General features: G+C 48.9%; 1 protein-coding gene, 1 long non-coding RNA gene and 1 pseudogene across 6 annotated transcripts in view; all 3 read left to right on the forward strand.

Moving 5' to 3' along the window:
- The window catches only part of ABCC8 (ATP binding cassette subfamily C member 8), an 84,462-nt gene that overhangs the window by 39,192 nt on the left and 23,775 nt on the right, over positions 1 to 21,495 (forward strand). For 2 of the 5 annotated variants that reach the window (XM_023230879.3, XM_023230882.3), the window contains exons 11-17: positions 5,875 to 5,915; positions 7,152 to 7,297; positions 9,430 to 9,535; positions 9,695 to 9,811; positions 10,135 to 10,210; positions 10,923 to 11,028; positions 21,193 to 21,228. In XM_023230879.3, the coding sequence (XP_023086647.1) occupies positions 5,875 to 5,915; positions 7,152 to 7,297; positions 9,430 to 9,535; positions 9,695 to 9,811; positions 10,135 to 10,210; positions 10,923 to 11,028; positions 21,193 to 21,228 (628 nt within the window). Of the gene's footprint in view, positions 1 to 5,874; positions 5,916 to 7,151; positions 7,298 to 9,429; positions 9,536 to 9,628; positions 9,812 to 10,134; positions 10,211 to 10,922; positions 11,029 to 21,192; positions 21,229 to 21,495 lie in introns of all 5 variants that reach the window. The other 3 variants (XM_023230883.3, XM_023230880.2, XM_023230878.3) reach the window with 2 other exon arrangements.
- LOC111555019 lies at positions 1,952 to 2,434 on the forward strand (annotated as a pseudogene).
- On the forward strand, positions 12,639 to 20,510 carry LOC111555066. Its single transcript, XR_002735399.2, has 2 exons — positions 12,639 to 12,872; positions 19,813 to 20,510. It is a non-coding gene; the product is annotated as an uncharacterized LOC111555066 (long non-coding RNA).

Genomic DNA, 21,495 nt, shown 5'->3' on the forward strand with positions numbered 1-21,495 from the left:
TTGTTGTTGTTGTTGTTGTTGTTGTTGTTGTTGTTGTTGTTGTTGTTTTGAGACGGAGTCTCACTGTGCTGTCAGGCTAGAGTACAGTGGCGTGACCTCAGCTCACTGCAACCTCTGCCTCCCGGGTTCAAGCAATTCTTCCTGCCTCAGCCTCCCAAGCAGCTGGGATTACAGGCACCCACTGCCATGCCCAGCTAATTTTTTTTATTTTTTTATTTTTAGTAGAGACAGGGTTTCACCATATTGGCCAGCCTGGCCTCAAACTCCTGACCTCAGGTGATCCACCTGCCTCGGCCTCCCAAAATGCTGGGATTACAAGCTTGAGCCACTGCGCCTGGCCTGAAATTCTTCAATATCTACCCGCCCTTCTGCCAGCTGGTGCAGTCACAGTGGGCTGTTTATGCATATCCTGGCCTGGCTTGGTGGGGAGCATGGCTGAGGGAGAGTCGGGGCGCCCATCAATTAAGGAGGTAAGGATCAGTCTGACTGAAATGCCTCCTGCCACACTTCCTCAGCTGCCAGCAACTGGCACTGTTAACCTGATTTCGTTCCCCCTCTGTTGACTGCACTGACTATTGGACTGAATGGGAAATAGCCCCGTGCACTTCAAAATACATTTCCCCTCCTGCAGACGCATCTTGCAATTAGGCCCAAGCTATGAGCCTACACGCTCCTCCCCTGGCCCCGCACAGGCAACAAAGCTGAAGTTAATCAGAGGTACAAATGGCTGGCTGTGCCTCTGTGACACATAGCTTCTGAAACATGCATCAATGCTTTGGAAATGAAAAGCTCCTAGTATTGCAATGCCAGGCTGGTGCCCATGAGGGCCAGACAACATTCCTTGGGCAAAGCCAGGGGGAATGGGTGATCTGATCCCAACTCTAGTTTGTTGATTTGTTGTTTTGTTTTGTTTGGAGCAGGGGTTGGGGGTATGAAAAACTTACACAATTATTTACTACTGTAGCCCCCAGACCCAGCACAAGGCCTGGAACAAGGAGACCCTTTTTTAATAAATAAGTCTTTTTTTTTTTTCTGAGACAGAGTTTCACTCTTATTGCCCAGGCTGAAGTGCAGTGGCGTGATCTCAGCTCACTGCCACCTCTGTCTCCTGGGTTCAAGCGATTCTCCTGCCTCAACCTCCCAAGTAGCTAGGATTACAGGCATGCACCACCATGCCTGACTAATATTTTGGTATTTTTGGTAGAGATGGGGTTTCACCATGTTGACCAGGCTGGTCTCAAACTCCTGACCTCAGGTGATCCACCTGCCTTGGCCTCCCAGAGTGCTGGGATTACAGGCATGAGCCACCGCTCCCGGCCTTGAATGGATAAATCTTAAGGGATATTTTTGGAAAGGATTTTCTAAAAAATACCCATGCCTCTACACTATTGCAGAAGGGCTTTCAATTTTGATGGCAGCCTTTCAGGTCAGCCTACATGCAACTAAACTTTTCCATAACAGCATCACACTTACACAAGAAGAAGGTTTTATAATCCTGTTTCACTTGCCGTTATTTAACATAGTTCTTCCTCCTTAACATTCAAGATCTGAGCACGATCATGTTCTTCTTTTTGTTTTTGTTTTTTTCCTAAATCAAATTGAAGTGAGTCACCTCACCTTGGGCCAAAGTTGGACAGAAATCTATTCTTGGCTTTATTCCCCACCCCTCCACCGCCTTGGAACCTTATAGAACTTTATGTGGTTCAAGAAAATAAGGGCAAGGCCTCAGATCTTCAACCCATGACATTTGTATGCCCAGCTCCCTGCCTTCCTGTCTCACCCCCAGCTACGGCACAGGACTGACTACTGTGCTCAGAGAGGTGCCAGAGTCTGTAACACCCCCAGACTTCCCAGGTCCAGCCACATCCACCCCAGAGCCCCAAAAGATGATCTTCAGAGAGACCTTTAAAACACAAGCAGCTGGTCACTTCCTTCCTGACCAGAACCCAAGATGGCTGTGGTCTTGCTGAGACACGTTGGTCGTCATTGCCTCCGAGCCCACTTTAGCCCTCAGCTCTGTGTCAGAAATGCTATTCCTTTGGGAACCACAGCCAAAGAAGAGGTGGAGCGGTTCTGGAATAAGAACACAGGTTCAAACTGCCCCACATCTTCCCACATCACTATCTACAGTTGGTCTCTTCCCATGGCGATGTCCATCTGCCACCACGGCACTGGTATTGCTTTGAGTGCAGGGGTCTTTCTTTTTGGCATGTCGGCCCTGTTACTCCCTGGGAACTTTGAGTCTTATTTGGAATGCATGAAGTCCCTGTGTCTGGGGCCCGCACTGATCCACACAGCTAAGTTTGCACTCGTCTTCTCTCTCATGTATCATCCTTGGAATGGGATCTGACACTTGATGTGGGACCTAGGAAAAGGTCTGAAGATTCCCCAGCTATACTGGTCTGGAGTGGTTGTCCTGGTTCTTACTGTGTAAGGCTGTAGGGCTGGCAGCCACGTGAAGAACAGAGGCTCTGAGCATCATCTTCTTACACATTATTACATTCACCCATCTTTCTGTTTGCCACTCTTATCTCCAGCGTGGGAAAATTCTCCTTATTTGTTTAGATCCTTTTGCACTTTCAGATCCCCTTGGAGCAGTAGAGCTCCTGTAGAGCATAACAGTGGAAAAGGGCCTAGTTGTTCCCTTGTTTCTAAAGATGGGGTGGCTGAAAAAATTCCCCTTTCTTGCCCATAGCTTGCCTCCTCTGGGCCTAGAAGCAGTTATTCTCTCTCCATATTGGGCTTTGATTTGTGCTGAGGGTCAGCTTTTGGCTCCTTCCTCCTGAGACAGTGGAAACAATGCCAGCTCTGTGGCTTCTGCCATGGGGGCTGGGGGTGAGGCTTTGGGTGCCACTGCCTGTGGGCTGCTGGCTTAAAGGACAATTCTGTTCATTGGTGAGAGCCCAGGCCATTAACACCTACGCAGTGTTTTTGAAAGAAGAGAGGCAGAGGTGGAGGGGAGTTAGTCTATCCCAGCTAGAGGGAGATAAAGAGGGCTAGTTAGTTCTTGGAGCAGCTGCTTTGAGGAGAAAATGTATAGCTTTTGATACAAGAGGAAGATCCAGTAAATTATCATTGAACATATTAAAGGTTATTTCTTTTTCCTATAAAACACGCACACACACACACACGCACGCACGCACACACGTACGCAGCTGATGATTCCACTTTCCCAGCCCTGGCCCTGAAGGGGACCCAGAACTCTCTGCACAAAGGCCATCCTTCAAGGGGAGGGTGAAAGAAATGGAAAATCACATTTTCATTCTTTAGCGTCTCCATACAACAGCCAGAACTGGGCGGAAGCTAATTATATCAGAAGCATACTCCATGTTGCTGCATCAGCTTTGGGATGTTCATTTTTAAATTTATTTATAGCTTGTCTCGTTCCTCAAAGGAGTTCAGGCAGCTACAAAAATAAAGACAATAAAATTGAAAAAAAATTAAATTAAAAAAATCATGACCAGGGAAAATGTGCAGCAGAATGAAGTGTCAATTATCACATTTTCTGACTGCAAAATCTCCTCCAAGCTGATGCACCATCATTTACTAAAACAGCCCCTCTTGTTGGACATTTCCAGTTCGTTTGGGGTAGTTTGTTGCTGTTGCTGTGGTTGTGGTTTTGTTGTATTGAATTTTGTGTTAGCTGCAGCTAATACCATCTAGCTGATGGCTTTGTGCTGCTCTTGAATGATTACTCAGGATAAATTCCCTGGAGACGGATTATAGGATCAGAAGGTCTGAACTTATGTGTGGCTCTAGCTACAAGCACTGGACTGCTTTCCAAGAGCATTGTAGCAATTTATAATTCAACACTCAGCCTATTTTTTGGCTGGGAGTCAAGTCCCAGAATGTGAAGGAGGGGTCTTGGCCTGGAGTGGGGGCTGAGAGATGGGTGCACAGGACCCCTCCTTATTGGTTATTTATGGGGATGGGCTGGGAGGAGCAGAAGAGAGGCCCCTGCCCTCCCAGTTGCTCCTTGGAGTGACTGGCCCTATAGGGGAGGGGCAAAGCTACCTCACATTTAGAGCTATATAGTTGTTGATGGTCAAGGTCCTAGGTCTAACGGGCATCCTCCTCCCTCTCCTCCTCAGCCAGTAATCGCTACACTATGTCCTATGTCCCAGATCTGAGTCCCTTATGCTATGGGAACACCAATCATATTTACACTATCTCCTGCCAGAAGCAGTGCAGGAGGGCTGTGGCATGGTAGTGGGCCCTGGAAACCATCCAGCCTTCATGAGGAAGAGCAGTTAAAGCACTGCTCTTTATGATGTATGATGTAGGTATTGATTAAAAGCATTATGGGCAGAGAAATTCGCCATCTGCCAGGGCCCCAGCCATATAAGGGCTCCAGCCATACATCCTCCAGGAGACTGGGACCTCTCCAATTGCAGGAGCCTTGCCTTCCCCATCAGATCAGGAATTATCCAAGGATGGAGACAATGTCCTTCCCATCTGCTTGAGAACTCCTAAGGGGCATATTCTCTGTCTCCCCATTGTATCTGGAACTTCCTAGGAGCATAGCTCCTGTCTGCTTCCTCAGACTGGAAACCCCCTTAGGGCAGAGGCCATGTCCTTCTACCCACTTGGGGTTCCCTGAAGTTGGGGGCCACATCTCTAATGTACAATGCTGTGTATGTATTGACTGCTGCAGGATTCTTGGAGTAAATGGGCAGTCAACTTCTTGGAATGGTGTTGGCCATCTGGACTTCATCAGATTGTCCAAGACTTTGCCATTCATTAGACAGGGGCCATATGCACAGGCAGAGCCCTGGCCTCTGGCTTCTGGCTCCTGACTCCTGGTCCCTGTGCTTTAATTTGGCTAATGGCAGAACCAGACTCCTTTCTGGGTTGCCCTGGAAGAAGATCCTTGAATGAAGGAGGATAGGATGGGAAGGTGGCAGCTGGCATGGTTGCCTCTTATGCCATAGGGGGGCTGCTCTCTCTGGAAATTTAGGCCTGGGTTCAGGGCACTGTTGAGCATTTCACACCCCAGGCCAGAGGAGGGGTGAGTGTGGAGTAGGGCTCAGCTAGTAGCCCATGAGGTATGATGTATAGGCAGCACCCGGGGCTCACAGAGCCTGTTACCCATGTTATCTCCTCTGACCTTGGAAAGAGCTAGGGTGTATGAACAAGTATTTATAAATTTACAAAAATCAGATGAGGAAACTGAGGCATGGGCAAGGTAAATGACATGTCCTAGGTTACACAGCTTATGAGTAACAGGGATTCTGCCCTTCTCTCACACCAAGTCCCACTCTCTTTCCTTCCTGAAGTCCCTGTGACTGATCTAAAGGCTGCAAGTTTAACAGAATAAGGAGGGGGGCTCTGTTGCCACAAACCAGTTGCCCCACCTGCACACAGATTCTAAGGGACATTCTGCTTTAAGCTGTCCTTAGTTACTCATACCTTAGTGCGAATGACTTTGAAATTTTCTCAAGAGCCATGGGAGATTAGGAAGCCTCTAAGCTTCATAGAGAGCCTGGCTTGGGGGAAGCCAAAGGCAGAGGAAGAAGTGGCAGCTTGGTGCCCCCCAAAACACGTGCTCCTGACCTCACAGTTGGCCACAGACAGCCAACTCTCCCATCCTTCTCCCACCACTTTCCCATGGGGCTAACTTCACCCTGTCCACACAGAGTGACTTAACAGCTTAAGCCCCAGATTTGGGGGCTGGGATACCTGGGACAAGAGTCCTGAGGGATACAAGGTGAGGAACTGGAAGTGCCACAGGGCTAGAATTCTGCCCCTAGCCTACCGGAGCTGTGCCCCACGGGCTGGCCCCACTGGGCTGTGCTGCCTCCAGCCACCCAGGGCATCTCCAAGTGTAGCTGTCACACTCCTCCCGCTAAACTCATCCCTGTGCTTCCTCTGCAGTTTTCATGAACACGGCCATCCCCATTGCAGCTGTCCTCATAGTAAGTGGATCCTCTCTCCATCTCTTGGGGGTAGGGTGGAGGGGGAGGGCATCTGCAGTGACAGGCTGCCCAGGTTTGGCCTTTCTGCACAGGGGCCTCAGAAGACAGGCTCCGCAGCCAGACTGAAAATAGGATAGAAAGTTTATAGAGGGTGCGACCCCTCCCCAACTCCAGCCGGACAGGGGCCTCTGCCTCCAGGCCTTTAAGACCGGAGGCTTAGCATTTAGAGAAATTAAACTTTCTTTTAAAAAATAGCTATACAAATTTTTCATTTTTAAAGTGAAACATGTATATTGTAGAAATGATGGGAAATCCAGAGCAGAAAGTGCAAAGAGAATTAAAATCACCCGTAATCCCACTGGTAACATTTTTAATGTGTTTCTTTCCAGTCTTTTTTTAAGGCCTATGATATGTCATTTTCTACAAAAATAGGAATGTGCTGCGCATGCAGTTTTGTAACCTGCTCTTTTAAATTTAAGAATATGCCACACACAATTCTCCATGCCATTAAATATTACGATGGTGGCTTTCTAAAGCAGTTTCGATAAAAGCTGTGTGGGAGCTCAGCCATGGGAGGCAGGCAGCGTGCTCCTACAGAAAGGCCTGGGCCCCTACGAGCCTGCAGCCCCCTCGCCCAGCCTCCCATCCCCGTCTTCTGTGATGGCTGCAGTTCCTTAAAAAGATCTACTTATTTCCCCCGGGGCCAGTGTCCCTGAGCTGTGTAGAGTTCACAGCCTGTCGGGTCCGCTTGGGAATTCACTTCCAATTTGATTTATTGAGCTGGTTCCTGGCCTGGCTCTTGGCAGAACTGTGGGTAACAGAGGCCACTGAGCCAGCCAGGTGGCTGTGGCAAAGCACTGCATGACGAGGCGATGGTTTTGTAATCACTGTGTTTATGTTATTCCGATGAGGACTGGGGAGATGAGCACCCTACCTGCTGTCTGCGGAGGGGGCAGTGCTAACCTAACCCAAGGTTTCCTCCCTGCTCATTCCCGGCCAAGACTGGGCAGGACAGGGAGGGAGCAGCCCCTGCTCTCCAGCTTGAAGTCCTGAGCTTGTTGGGGACGTTTCCATGAGATGACTGTGGGGATGATGAAGGTGTCTCCAACTGAAAGGCCCCCTTAGGAGCCTGCTCCCTGCCAGTCGTCTCGTTTCCCTTCCAGTGCCGAGCATTTCCAGTGTGGGAGGGACCCACACCCTGGGTCACCCTGGCCTCACTTGTGCCTCTGTCCACAGACCTTCGTGGGCCATGTCAGCTTCTTCAAAGAGGCCGACTTCTCGCCCTCCGTGGCCTTTGCCTCCCTCTCCCTCTTCCATATCTTGGTCACACCGCTGTTCCTGCTGTCCAGTGTGGTCCGATCTACCGTCAAAGCTCTAGTGAGGTGAGGGGAGGGTCCGGGTGAGGACACTGGGCAGGCAGGTCCTGTGTCAGCCTCAGGGGTTGCTTGAGTGATGGCCAAACCACAGCTGTTTGGTCCCGGGACACACCCCCATTGCTGGGCCTCGCTGTAGCTGGTCCTGGTTGGTCAGAGGGACATTGGCCTGTATGGTTTCCCAGCTAGCCATCCCGAAGCAAGGACTTGCTTACATACCTCCCAGGAGAGGGGACTCACTGTCACTTCCACAACAACTTTAAAAAAAAAAAATCAATGTTGCGCCAAACGTGAAATCCTCCTAAATTCTACCCACTGGTCCTAACTTCACCCTCGAGAGCCACCCAGAATGAGGCTATTCCTTCCCCATGTGGCAGCCCCTCGGATATCAGAAGGCATCCACTGTGTCTGTCTTTCCCAGGCCAAGTATCCCCTACCCTTTCCACAGCCCCTGAGCCCTCACAGCCTCAGCCAGTGAAACAGCTTCCCCCAGGCATTGGGTCCTGCTCTGATTGGGCCACAGCTCTTGGAGGCTCCCTCTTCTGGGCTCTAGAGCCTCTGCCACTGTCCCAGAGGCATCGCCCTCTTGGGAATGAAAGCCTGAAGGTAGACAGCTGAGACTCTGGCTGGGAAATGCCATATCTGGAGTGTGAAGACATCCTTGAGCCTCTGAAATAGCTCTGGCTCCTTGAAAACAAGAGCCTGTCGTGCCTCTGTGGAGGGCTGGCTTGTCCTTACCCATGGCCAGAGAACCAGTCAGTAACAAATGTCCTCTGTGTCTTCAGCCTTGAGGAAGGTGACACCCCTGTGTCATGGGACCCTGGCAGGTCCTGGGAAGCTGGAAGGAAGGAGTAGCTGTTGGAATGAAGTAGCTGATAGAGAAGGTAGCTTGCAGGAGGAAGCTCTAGCATGGATTCAAAGACGGAATGGGGCATAACTCAGCAAAATTATGCTTTAAGGAGTATCTGACCAAGGAGTAGCCTGTTAAACAGGGATTAGCCCCCATTTCCATGGTCAGCTGTGCTGACTCAGTTTCTTGGCCATGGTGTTGTGGGGTCTGATGATCACCCCTCCTCCCACCACCCACTCTCCAGCCCTGTAAGTCTGTGTAGAAACCACAGATTTAAGAACGCTGCACGTGCCCAAAAACTGTTGCACTGATCCCAAAGCATTCACATTTTCAAACACTCTGGATCCCACTGTTTCCAGGAACGGAACACCAGAGTAACAGAGGCCTTTTCAGTGAGGGAGCTCAGGCTCTGGCTGAAGGTGGGCTCAGGATACTACCTGAAGCTTCACCCCAAGAGATGAGGGCCAGCTCCATCCTTCCCAGTCACCGCCTGCAGGGGAGGGAGACTGGACAGGGGACAAAGGCAGAGTCTGGCAGTCTGCCCCTCCCATCTAGGGGGTGGCACACAGAAAGGGTGACTCCAGGCCACAGGCTCACTTACAGCCCCAGAATAACCTTGCCTTGAGGGCGGATGGCTTGTCTGACCCAGGCCTGTTGGATATTTAGCAAAAGAGAAGAAAGGGGAATACAAACAATCCTGAGCCTCCCAGAAAGCTTTCACACCTCCAGGATGGGAGACAATGAACTTGAAGAGTGACGCTTCCAGTGCCTCCTCAGGTCCACAGGGACATGTGGACAGGGGCGAGGGTAGGAATAGCCGCCTCCCCATGAGTAATGACACCTCCCCGAGCAGGTTGTTAGGGGGATCCAATTACATAATGCTGCAAAGCAGTTAACATGGTGTCTGGCATATAGTATATGCTCACAAAATACTAGCTATTGATTCTTCACCAATCCTAGTCCTAACTAACCTTAACCCTGACCAACCCAACACCAACCATCCTTCAGTCTAATAACCCAGACTAACCAACTTCAACATTAACCCTAAAACTAACCAATCCCACCGCCAATCCAGACCCCAACCTACTCCAGCTGACTGATCAACCCTAGCAAACCCTGGTAACACCAATTACCTGCCCCCATGCCCACTGGTCTGCCCCCTTCAGTGTGGGCTTTGTGGGACTATACTTCAGGCCTGAGAACCTTCTCAGAGCTCTCTCTCAGGCTGCGCCCTCTCCCCTCCCCTCTGCCCCTGGCAGGGGTGAGGGGTGTCTCTGTGTTTCCCAAGCAGCGTGCAAAAGCTGAGCGAGTTCCTGTCCAGTGCAGAGATCCGTGAGGAGCAGTGTGCCCCCCGTGAGCCCACGCCCCAGGGTCCAGCCAGCAAGTACCAGGCGGTGGTGAGTGCCCGGCCTCCCCTTACTACTCCCAGCATGGTCCTCTAAGGCTCAAAACTCGGGCCTGCTGTGTCAGACATCTGCCTTTTTTCCCAGGAAGAGGGGTTCCCTTCCCTACACAGCTCCCAGCCCAGTGGGTCCTCACCTCCAAACCACCCCCAGCCCCTCAAGGTCGTGAACCGCAAGCGTCCAGCCCGGGAGGATTGTTGGGGCCTCACCCGCCCGCTGCAGAGCCTGGTCCCCAGTGCAGAGGGCGATGCTGACAACTGCTGTGTCCAGGTGAGTCCTAGATCCTGCTGCCCCATGCCCGGCCACCCAGCACCAGCTCCTAGAGGGAGCTCAGCACCTGAAAAGCCGGAGAGCTGCATGCTTAGTCCTCTGCAGTGGTCACCCTGCCTGCCTATAGGGTCCATAGGAGTCCAGAAACCAGGGACAACCAAGCATGAGAAGGCCAGTCTCCCACTCCCCTGCTCTGGAAGTGATCCAGGGACTGGAATCAGTGTCTTTTGGCTTTCCTGGAGGAGGGGAGCCCAGAGACTATTCACACTGGGAAATGGCTGCCTTTCTGTTCTCTCCTGGGCGGTGGGACGCGCCTAATGAAGATCATGGGAGGCTACTTCACGTGGACCCCAGATGGAATCCCCACACTGTCCAACATCACCATTCGTATCCCCCAAGGTATGGCCCAGTCCACCCCTCCAGCATGCCCCTCCCCATGTCCCACTGAATAACATGGAGATAAAAAGACAAAGCTGCATTTATTGAGTACCTGCTCTCTGCTCATTCTTGGTGGGTGCCTTGGGTATACTAGAGAAGGGGCAGACTACATTCTAGAGGCTTCCGTGTGCTGGGTAGGAGTGCAGCACTAAGGACAGGGTAAAATTGCCAGCCTTAATATCAAATCATCCATTGCAGACAGTATAGGTAATGCACAAAAAGATCAGATGTGGGTAGCCAAGGAACGCAAGTGGAAGAAGTGGGGTTTCTGAGAATGGACAAAGTCTCTGAGGCCATGAGGCAGGAGGACTTTCTGGCAGAGGCAGCCATGAGCAAAGTATGGGGTGGGTTGGAGGTGGGACCCAGGATGGCGTTTCTTGGGACCACAAGGAGCCTGGGCTCACACTAGGAGCATGGGAAAGGAGAAGCGGGTGCTTAGGAAGGGTGGCGGAGCAGGAAATCAGAGAGGGGGAAGGACCTGGGGAGCCAGAGGAGGATGTTGATTTCCAGAAGGAAAGGCTTAAGGAGGAAGAGGACTTGTTGGGGATTCTAGGTGGGAAGAAAGAAAACAGGGACCCCAGGTTTGGGTGCATCTGTCTGTCTGTCTTTCTGGGTGATGTTTGTTCGGACTCCCCCCGGCCCCACTCCCATCTGCCACCCTCCCTCCCTGCAGGCCAGCTGACCATGATTGTGGGACAGGTGGGCTGCGGCAAGTCCTCGCTCCTTCTAGCCGCACTGGGGGAGATGCAGAAGGTCTCAGGGGCTGTCTTCTGGAGCAGGTAATAGATCTATCCTCAGGGCTCAGTTAGTGGAGGTGAAACCTCCTTTCAACCATCCTCCTTAGTTGAGGATGCACACACATTTATTGGAGGGCCCACTCTGTGTTCAGTGAGGACTCAATAAATGCTGCTAATTGTTATTCTCATCATCACTGCTAGTAGGTATTCAACTCTTACTATGCACATGTTCTTTGCTAAGTCCTTTGCATGCATTATTTCATTTAATTTTTATGATAACTAGCAAGGTCTGTACTGTTCTCAATTCTCATTTATAGAGGAAGGTTAAACTTCTTGCCCTAATTCACACAGCTAATACGTGGCAGAGCTGGAATTGAAACTCAGTTCTGTCAGACTAAGAATCCCATGGTTACTCAGATGCACAGTAGTAATTTCCCAGTGTGGGAAATTGCAACACCAACATTGGTTTCCAGCTTGGTCATGAGCTGCACTGACATACACACCATCGGTGGGTGTCCTGAGGATCCAGACGTAACCAATAGATGTTGATTTCTGGGCAAAGATCACTGTCTTAATTAAAGAGCCAGAACCCCAGGCTGAGTCAATCACGTATCTATTATTTATACCCATGTACTTCCAAGAAGCACTTAAAACTAGTTGATAAAAGATGCATTTAAAAATCAAAACCACAATGAGATACTATTTCACACCAGTTAGAATGGTGATCATTAAAGAGTCAGGAAACAACAGATGCTGGAGAGGATATGGAGAAATAGGAACGCTTTTACACTGTTGGTGGGAGTGTAAATTAGTTCAACCATTGTGGAAGACAGTGTGACAATTCCTCAAGGATCTAGAACCAGAAATACCATTTGACCCAGCAAACCTATTAAACCTATTACTGGGTATATACCCAAAGGATTATAAATCATTCTACTATAAAGACACATGCACATGTATATGTTTATTGCAGCACTATTCACAATAGCAAAGACTTGGAACCAACACAAATGCCCATCAATGATAGACTGGATAAAGAAAATGTGGCACATATACACCATGGAATACTATGCAGACATAAAAAAGGTCGAGTTATTGTCCTTTGCAGGGACATGGATGAAGCTGGAAACCATCATTCTCAGCAAACTCACACAGGAACAGAAAACCAAACACTGCATGTTCTCACTCATGAGTGGGAGTTGAACAATGAGAACACATGGACACAGGGAGGGGAACATCACACACTGGGGCCTGTAGAGGGGTGGGGGGCAAGGGGAGGGATAGCATTAGGAGAAATACCTAATGTAGATGACAGGTTGATGGGTGCAACAAACCACCATGGCATGTGTATACCTGTGTAACAAACCTGCATGTTCTGTATAACTTAAAACTTAAAACTTAAAGTATATTTAAAAAAAAAAAAAAGATGCATGTAAAACAAAACCCTTTAAAAAGGTAAAAAAATAGGAGCTGAGAAATGAAGAGGGTAAAAAGATGTTCAGCAACCTGGGCAGAGGACAGCTACAGCCATCAACATAAACTCTGGTTCTGCACCCTCCGGTAGCCAAGGGAAAGAGGGATCTCTGGGCTTTGGAACACTCAGTTAGGAATAGAAGTTGCAGTCAATCAGCAGAAGGGCAAGATTTCCCTACCAATCATTTCTAGGGGAAAATTATTCAAGGTGTCAGGTTATTCATAAGCGTGAGTGCAGAACCCAGCAGGGAGAAAGACTTTGGGCGCAGTGTCTGAATATCAGCATGCACCCCCATTTCCTGCATTTCCAAGATGTCCTTGAAAGGTGTATCCAAAAGATGGCAAATTTCCCTCCTCAGTGGGGCTGTGGGCTGGCAGATTAGCCCATTGGGTTTCCCATCACCTCCCATCAGGTGGTCCGTACTGTTCTCCCATCAGTCTTTGGGGCAGAGGGGTCTTTGCCTCCATTCACCATCTTACTTGGGAGATTTCTCAACATAGCCTGACTGGGAAGGCCTAGGTATTCGGTTTGAGATCTTATTGCTTTATTCCGACTGCCTCTGCAGCCTTTGGAGGGAAGAACCCTTTTCTGATGTCCAAGTGCGTGTCTGCAGCAAGAAGACAAGAGTCCCCAGTGCACTGTGAGCTGAAGAAAGTAACCAATATTTATTGGGCACCTCCTATGGGCCATGCCCTTTGCTAAGTGCATTGTCAACATGATCTCATCAAGCCTCCTACTAAGGTTAGGAGGGGAGTGTTGTTACCTCATTTCACAGAAGCAGAAACTGAGGCTCAGAGAGGTTGGGTGACTTACTGGTCAGTGTGTGGAGCAGAGACTCTGCCCATGTTCCTTCCCTCAAACCTGGTCACTACTGGGGCCCCCAGGGCCTAGTCCTAAGGGTTATTGTCCAAGCTCCATGTAGTGGTCAGGCTGGATCTGGGCCCTCCTCCAGGGCGGGGCTTTTCCAGAAGGATTGTGAGGCTCAGACACTGGAGCTGCCCCAGGCTTGACCTGCTCAGCATGGATGTCAAAACCCACTCTGAACCTGGTCCCTTTGCCCTGCTTTCTTCTCCTCCCCCACCCTCATGCCCTCATGTGGCATCGTGCCAGCCTCAGCACCTCTCGTTGTCCTCTGTAGATGCAGCAGGCATGATTGGCAGGGGTCAGCTCTGCCCTGCCTCAGTCCCCACCTCTTCTCCAAGCTGTGCCAACCCTCAGGGTCTGACTGCCGCCCCTCTCTCTTAGGAAACCTCTGCCCCAGCCTGGGGAACACAAGGAGCCTCTCCAAGGCAAAGGACCCTAAGCACTTCTTTTTTTTTTTTTTTTTTTTTTAATTTTATTTTAGGTTCCAGGATACATGTGCAGAGTGTGCAGATTTGTTACATAGGTATACATGTGCCATGGTGGTTTGCTGCACCTATCAACCTGTCATCTAGGTTTTAAGCCCCACATGCATTAGGTATTTGTCCTAATGCTCTCCCTCCCCTTGCCTCCCACCCCCCAACAGGCTCGGTGTGTGATGTTCCCCTCCCTGTGTCCATGTGTTCTCATTGTTCAACTCCCACTTATAGTGAGCACATGTGGTGTTTGGTTTTCTGTTCCTGCCTAAGCCCTTCTTATAGGCCAGGCATTGTGCTGTGCAGGCACCTCATCACCTCAGTCAGTCTGCAAAAACCTCAGTGCAGTAGATATTATTATATCCTCATTTATCAGATGAGGAAACTGAGGTGAAGCAAGTTGCCCAAGGCCACCCAGCTGTTAAATTGCAGAAGTAGGATTTGCACCTAGGTGCTCAAGTGCATTGGTCGTCCACCATGTGCTCAAAGAAAAGGGGCACAAGAGCATCATGAAGAAACCATAGCTAGTCTGACAGTCCAAAGGCCAGCAGCCACTGTGGCCATGACTCACACACACTTGCCTCCTCCCAGAGCCACCACATGGGTCCTCACGGCTCTGTCCTTATCAACACTTACTCTCCTTAACAGGCAGCCTAGGCCCCAGCTCCCGGCTCTGTTCAAGGCTTGCAGAGGGGCGGCAATGAAAGGGGTCTCCTTTCTCCAGGATCCTCTTTCCTCTCCTGCCCGGTCCCGGTCCAGCTTCCCTCTCAAGCATAGTGAAGTACATTTGTTAGCTTGCAGCCAACCCTGGGAAATCATGAGAATTTGTTCCCAAGTCAACTCACGCTCCAGCGTCCACAGTGACATATTCACTCATCCGGTTGAGTGCCTAGTGTGTGCTAGACCCTGTGACAGCAACAGGGGTGCAAAGGTAACTAAGACATGGCCCCTGCCTTTTTTTTTTTCTTTCTTTCTTTTTTTTTTTGAGACGGAGTCTCGCTCTGTTGCCCAGGCTAGAGTGCAGTGGCATGATCTCAGCTCACCACAAGCTCCACCTCCTAGGTTCAAGCGATTCTCCTGCTTCAACCTGCTGAGTAGCTGGGACTACAGGTGTGCAATACCATGCCGGCTAATTTTTTATATTTTTAGTAGAGATGGGGTTTCACTATGTTGGCCAGGCTAGTCTCAAACTCCTGACCTCATGATCCGCCCGCCTAGGCCTCCCAAAGTGCTGAGATTACAGGCATGAGCCACCGCACCTGGCCAGCTCTGCTTTTAAGGGAAGGGAGAGGAGACCTGGGCCTTAGAAGAGCACAGAGGAACAATTGACTCTGCAGTTAAGGAGAGGAGGCTCACTGTGGATGTGGTATTTGAGCCTTGAAGGATGAGTGTGGTTTCATCAGGTAGAAAAGGCAGGGGTAGGAGAGGGAGGTGTTGCAGGCAGGGGTGATGGTGTGGGCAAAGGCTTGCTGATATTAAAGAACATAGTTCTGTGCACCTCGAGTACTGGATGCATAGGGGGCATTATGAAAGATGGGACTGAAGAAGTGAATTTGGCTTAGATCCCATGTACTAGGTCTGAGAAGTAAGATTTAGCCCAAAGTTTGCAAAAGAACTATGCTGTGATAAAGGATGATGAATTGGGGAAACAGAGAAAAAGGCAGACAGACAGACTATAGGAAGGGAGACGTTAGCAAATAATCATAACACAGCGTAAGGTGTGCATTAATACTATTTGTTCATTCCAAGTATTGATGGAGAGGAGAGGTAGGTCCTGGGCTGGGAAATAGCTTGGGCAAATGCATTTGGAAATGAGACATGTCAAGATGCATTATAATGGCAGCCTCTTGAAGGTTTTAAGTTGTTTCTGGTTCACTCATTTTGCAAATGAATTCATTTAGCAAAAGCACTATGGATACAGTGCTTACCTTTAGGAAGTAAGATTTAGCCCAAATGCTGCAGAAGGATCATGCTTGTGACAAAGGATGATGGACTGGGGAGAGAGAAAAAGAAACAGACAGGCAGACTATAGGAAGGAAGGCCAGTCTGGAGCTCCTTATAGTGGCTAGGAGGAGAAGTCTAGGCAGATACGACTCAATTGGCTTCATCTGCTGTTTGTCTCTCAAAATCTAGACATGTGCACCGCTCTGGCTGGCCCACTTATCCTGGGCATTGAGTTAAGTGTGGGGGCTGTGTGTTGAGAGTCCCCCTCCATTACTGGCAGGAACTCCATACCTCAGACATTGAGCCCCAGGTCTGCAGGGAGAAGACGTATTTGCAAAGTGAGCTAAAAGCAAAACAACCTTTCACCTGGCAAGCCCTCCCGAGTCTGCACGCCTGCAGCCAGAGATGAGGGTGATGCCAGGCTGCTGCTCAGATGCTTTTCAGCCATACCCAGGCCAAGACCTAGTGACCAGGCAGCCAGAAGGAGTTCCAGGAGGCACAAGGAAGGAAGTTGGGGGATTAGGAGGCACAGAATGGAGAATGCTCTGGGGAGATGGGTGCTTTATTGGTGCGACTGTTCATTTATTCCTCCAGTGACCACGTGAGCAGTATGGCTGCACACACAGGCTCTGGAGCCAAGCTGCCTGGGCTCACATTTGGTCTCTGTGCTTTGGAAAATTTCATAAACTTTCTCTACCAGTTTCCCTTATTACCCGTGAGATTGATGTGAGGATTAACCTAGCATGTAGTAAATATCCTATAAATATTATTATTCAACAGTGTACTTCTTTGCCAGGAACAAAATTCCCCTATTCCTCTTTAAATGTACTCCAGTCTGTCTCCTGGGAAAGATTCTTGTGAGCTCCCTGGGGACAGGGACCATATTTTATTTGTCTCACTATATCCATAGTGGTTTTTGCTAAACGAATTCATTTGCTAAATGAATGAACCAGGAACAATTTAAGACCTTCAAGAGGCTGCCATTATAATGGATCTTGACATCTCTCTCCTTTCCACGTGCCTTTGTCCGAGCTGTTTCCTAACCCAGTATTTCACTATCCCTCTTCTCCATCAATATTTGGAATGAGCAAATACCATTAGTGCATACCTCACATGGTATTATAATTATTTGCTAATGCGTCTGTCTCCTCCATGACTCTGAGATCCTTGAGGGATTATTCCATGTTGTACCCCAGGTGCCCCATGCAGATGTGTGCTTTGTGAACTGTTCTGTGTAGGCTACAAAGGAAAAGGCCTGGCACCTGCCCTTGGGGGCTCACCCACCCAGAGTGGACAGAGATGTGCAGACAGAGCCACAGGGTGGGCATGAAGGGTCCATCTGCTGAAGTCCTGCAGATGCAGCCCTGAGCTGGTCCCTTGTGTCAGCAGCCTGGTTCCTGGTCTCAGAGAGAACTGTGGGGTTCCCAAGCATTTGCTTTAGGAAGAATCACCTGCCCCTCCCTGGCTCTCTGCTTGAAGGAACTGTCAACCTGGGAATTTGCAAACTCTCTCTTTAATCCTTAAGAGGAAAATGTTTTGGTAAAAAGTCAATATTAGCAGATACACTTGGGTGAAATTCTTTCCCTGGAAATAAAGAATAGAGCCATTAATATCCACAGTAGAGTGACTTTAAATGCCCCCAGGGATCAGCAGGAACCAGGGCCATGAGGAAAGGATCAGGGTGGGGAAGAGGCTCCCAGTTCCCTGTGAGGAGCTGCACATGCAGTCTCACTGGAGCTCGCTGCTGCAATGCTGTTGCCTGTGGTGGTTGGTGTGGATGCTGCCTGCCAAGAGCCCTGATTCCCCAGGAAGAGAGAAAAAGTCTTCTCTCAGGACGACCCCGGTCTCATCTGCCTGTACAATTCGTGGAGCCTTTGGGGAGCTGAAGGCAGGGGCTCAAGTGCCCCTGGGTTTCCTGGAGGAGGCAGGTGTGGTGAGACAGCTGATAGACAGGAGAAGGGATGCTCTGTGGAAGTGACCATCCAGGCATGGGAACCAGATGGCCCCTGGCTGTAGTCCTGATGCTGCCACTTGCTAGCTCTGTGACCTTGAGCAGGTTACTCCACCTCTCTGAGACAGACTCACTGTCTGGACAATGAGTAAAATTCTACCTTTCCTGTCTCAGAGATTTGGCTTTGGGACCCAATGATATCAATTGGAAAGGACCCTGTGGGTGAAAGATAACTTTTCAGGACAGCGACAAGCCTGTCTGGGCAGGATGAATGGGCTGTGGAGCCCTGTATATCCTAGCTCACTCTTTGAACCTCAGTTTCCACTTTTTCCCTTTTTATTTATTACTGGGTCTTAAATGAGTGTTGGGGATATTCGATTCCCCCCTCCCCATACTTTTGTGGCCAAGCACTGAGCTGAAAAGACAATTTCTCCTAGTTCTTCAAGCCTACAACCTGCCCCCTAACCAGCTGTGAGCTGTAATACATTCTCCAGTGTCACTGTGAAGTTTGTGCCTTCACCACCATTTTATAGATCAGGAAACAGAGGCTCCTCCAAGTAAAAGGGCTTGCCTCAGATTTCACAGCCAGTGAGTGGAAAAAGCCTCTGGGATTCAAATGTCAGAACCCATATTTTTCCTACTTCTTGCACCTGTTATCAAATGCTGCTTCTTCCTTTAACCTACAGTTCCCTCCCTTCACCTCCAGCGTCTCAATCCTTCCCACTCTTTAAGGTTCAGTTCAGTTATGACTTCTTCTTTGAGGCTCTACTCATTTTCTCAGATTTCTTCCTCCTCTAAATTTCTTTTAAAAATTATGTTTTTTCTCTGACTGTAAAAGAATGCACATTACATTAGAAAAGATACACAAGCATATAGAACATAAAACCCACCTAATATCCCATCACCCAGAAGCTTCCAGTTTTTTCTTTATGCATTTGCATATGCATTTGTGTATACTTTTCCCCAAAATTTCTCTGATACTTTGTCCTACTTTTCTTTTGGTCCTTATAACTTCCTGACTTCGGTACCTGTCTGATTTGCCCTACCAGAGTGTGAGCCCCTGGAAGGCAGCCTCTGTGCCCTGATTCAGGCTGCCACACATATGCCGGCTCCTAGTGAGCTGGAGGGAAGGACATGCGGTTGGGGAACTTGGAGACTCATGCTTTCAGCTGTGTGCTTCGTCCCTAGAGTGCAGGCAGAGGAGGAATCGAATGCTCTCAGCACTCTTGTAAGGACCCCAGCAAATCAGTGTGAGAGGGTGCCTGCCAGACATACCATTCTTTACTTTTCAGCTTAAAACAGATACAAAGCTTTGGGGAGGCTCATTGGAGGAGGCTTGGGGCTACACTGGAAAGAGAAGAACTTGGATTCACACCACAGCTTCTCCTCTTCCCAGCTCCATCACATTTGCAAACTCTGAGTCTCAGTTTCCTCATGTGTAAAATGGGGATAGGGTTTATAGGGTTGTAAGGATGAGATGATGAGTTGTTTGCAAACAACTTCTCACAGTGCACAGGGAAGGCCAGCAATGAGAGCCAGTCCCTCCCTTTCTTCTTCCCAAATGATTAATATACCTCTTACCAACCTCCATTCATTATATAGCTCTGTCATGTGCTAAGCACCATGGGGGCTGGAAAAGATGTTCTTCCTGCCTTAAAATCCCACTGGGGATGAACGAATTACACAGGAGCCTATTAGAAAGGAAGGTACTCCATTATGAGGGCTAATTGAGCAGTGCAGACAATGTTGCAAACTGAGTTAGAACAGGGAGAGCTTATTGTGTGCTGGGGTCCTCAGGGATGCTACAGATGCATAAATAACCACCTCTGCTACTCTGGAAGTAGTCACATCAGGAAGACTCCAGAGATAAGCTTATCTGGTCTGTGGCCGCAGAGCTGGAATTTGTAAGCTTTGGGTTTTTATGTCTCATGTTACCAGCTTGTCTGTAAATTGTAAATTACAACAATCTGATGGTTGGGGAATGCGAAGTTTGGTTGGGTTAAGATAATAAAATGAGATCACAAAGATTAGAGAACAGGAAAAGAGGGGACTGAGGACTACATACCCATCAGAATCTCCATTCAGTCACCTGACCCTCAGCAGGAGGGGAATTTCATCAGGCTCATTTCCATCCTTAATTTCGTCCATCCTGGTTCTTCTAACAAGGGGCATTTATCAGAGCAATGGCATGGGAAATCACAGGGGTGTAATGTACCATGACATTTATGAGTATGAACTTTGGAGTCAGAACTCTTTCTCCATTACTTACTGGCTGTGTGACTTTGGGCAAGTTACTTAGCCTTTCTCTGAGCCTCACTTTCTTTATCTGTAAAGTGAGGGCGAACAAAATAAACCTCCTTCATATGGTTATTTTGAGCTTTATAAAGAGACAGTAGTGACTGAGCACGGTGGCTCACTGCCCTGTAATCCCAGCACTTTGGGAGGCCAAAGCTGGAGGATCGCTTGAGCCCAGGAGTTCGAGACCATCCTGGGCAACATAGGGAGATTCCTGTCTCTACAAAAAAATATACAAAAATTAGTCAGGCATGGTGGTGCATGCCTGTAATCCCAGCTACCCAGGAGGCTAAGGCAGGAGGATCACTTGAGCCCAGGAGGTGGAGGTTGCAGTGAGCTGAGATCATGCCATTGTACTCCAGCCTGGGCAACAGGAGTGAAACCCTGTCTAAAAGAGAAAGAGAGGGAGGGAAAGAGAGAGAGAGAAAATACTACTACGGTGCTTATAAAAGTTCAATAAATTTTAGCTGTTTTTAGTATTATTAAAGTAAGATCTGTGAAAATAAAGATTTTTCCCCCCAAATGTTCATGTCAGAAGTATATATTTCATTGGCAAGTGGCTGCTTCTGGAAGGTTGAGAGGTGTCCTGGGGAGGGCATACAGCACTGGCAAAATTGCCGTCACAATTCAAGTTACCTAACTCAGTGTTTTTTAAGTTATCATAATCCACAGTATGAAAAGCATTTGACACACAGTCCACTATATTTATGCATTTATAAACAAGAGAAAAAATCATGAAAAATACAGTACCACATGCAGTACACACTGATTTCATCTATCCCTTTTTTTTGGTTTTCTTTTTCTTCTAATGCGCTTGCCGTCTACTTATTCCAGACCCAGTGATTGGGTCCCTGTCCACAGTTTGGAAAACACTATAAGAAATGATTTTGTCCTCTCACTTTCCCTGTTTAAGATTTAGTTTTCCAACTATAAAATGCTCCTGATGCCCAGCCAGCCTCACTGCTGCTCCGAGTCAATGCCGGGAATGCTGATTTAGCACGTTATTTGGAGGGTACCCATCCAGGTGCTGTGGGAGGGACAGAGACTGAGAAGGGTGCTTTCTGACCCCACAGAGGCCATTGGAAACCCTGGGAATGGGTGGGAGGATGAGAGGGGTAGGGATTCCTTCACCCCTAAGACCCAACGTGAAGAAACTGCTGTGGGCGGGAACTAACTGGTGTTGGTCTTTCCCATTTGTGTCCCAGCAGCCTTCCTGACAGCGAAACAGGAGAGGACCCCAGGTACAGCCTTGGGACTGGGTCAGAAGTGGGTCCCAACAAAGGGAAGGGGCAGAGTGGGGGCGGGGGACTTGTGGGTGGGGAATACTGAGTGTGGATTCAGGGGTGTGCAGCCTACATGTTTTCAGAGACATGGGGCTAAGGCCTGCATTCTCAATGAGGGCAAAATTTGGTTCTTGGGGGCGGAAAACACTTACACATTGCAATGCTTTGTGACTGTCCAAAGTACCAAACAGCAGTATATCTGTGGTGCTAAAATTTCATGGTGGA

Source organism: Piliocolobus tephrosceles, chromosome 13 (genome assembly GCF_002776525.5).
Source record: "Piliocolobus tephrosceles isolate RC106 chromosome 13, ASM277652v3, whole genome shotgun sequence".
Taxonomy (NCBI): Eukaryota; Metazoa; Chordata; class Mammalia; order Primates; family Cercopithecidae; genus Piliocolobus; species Piliocolobus tephrosceles.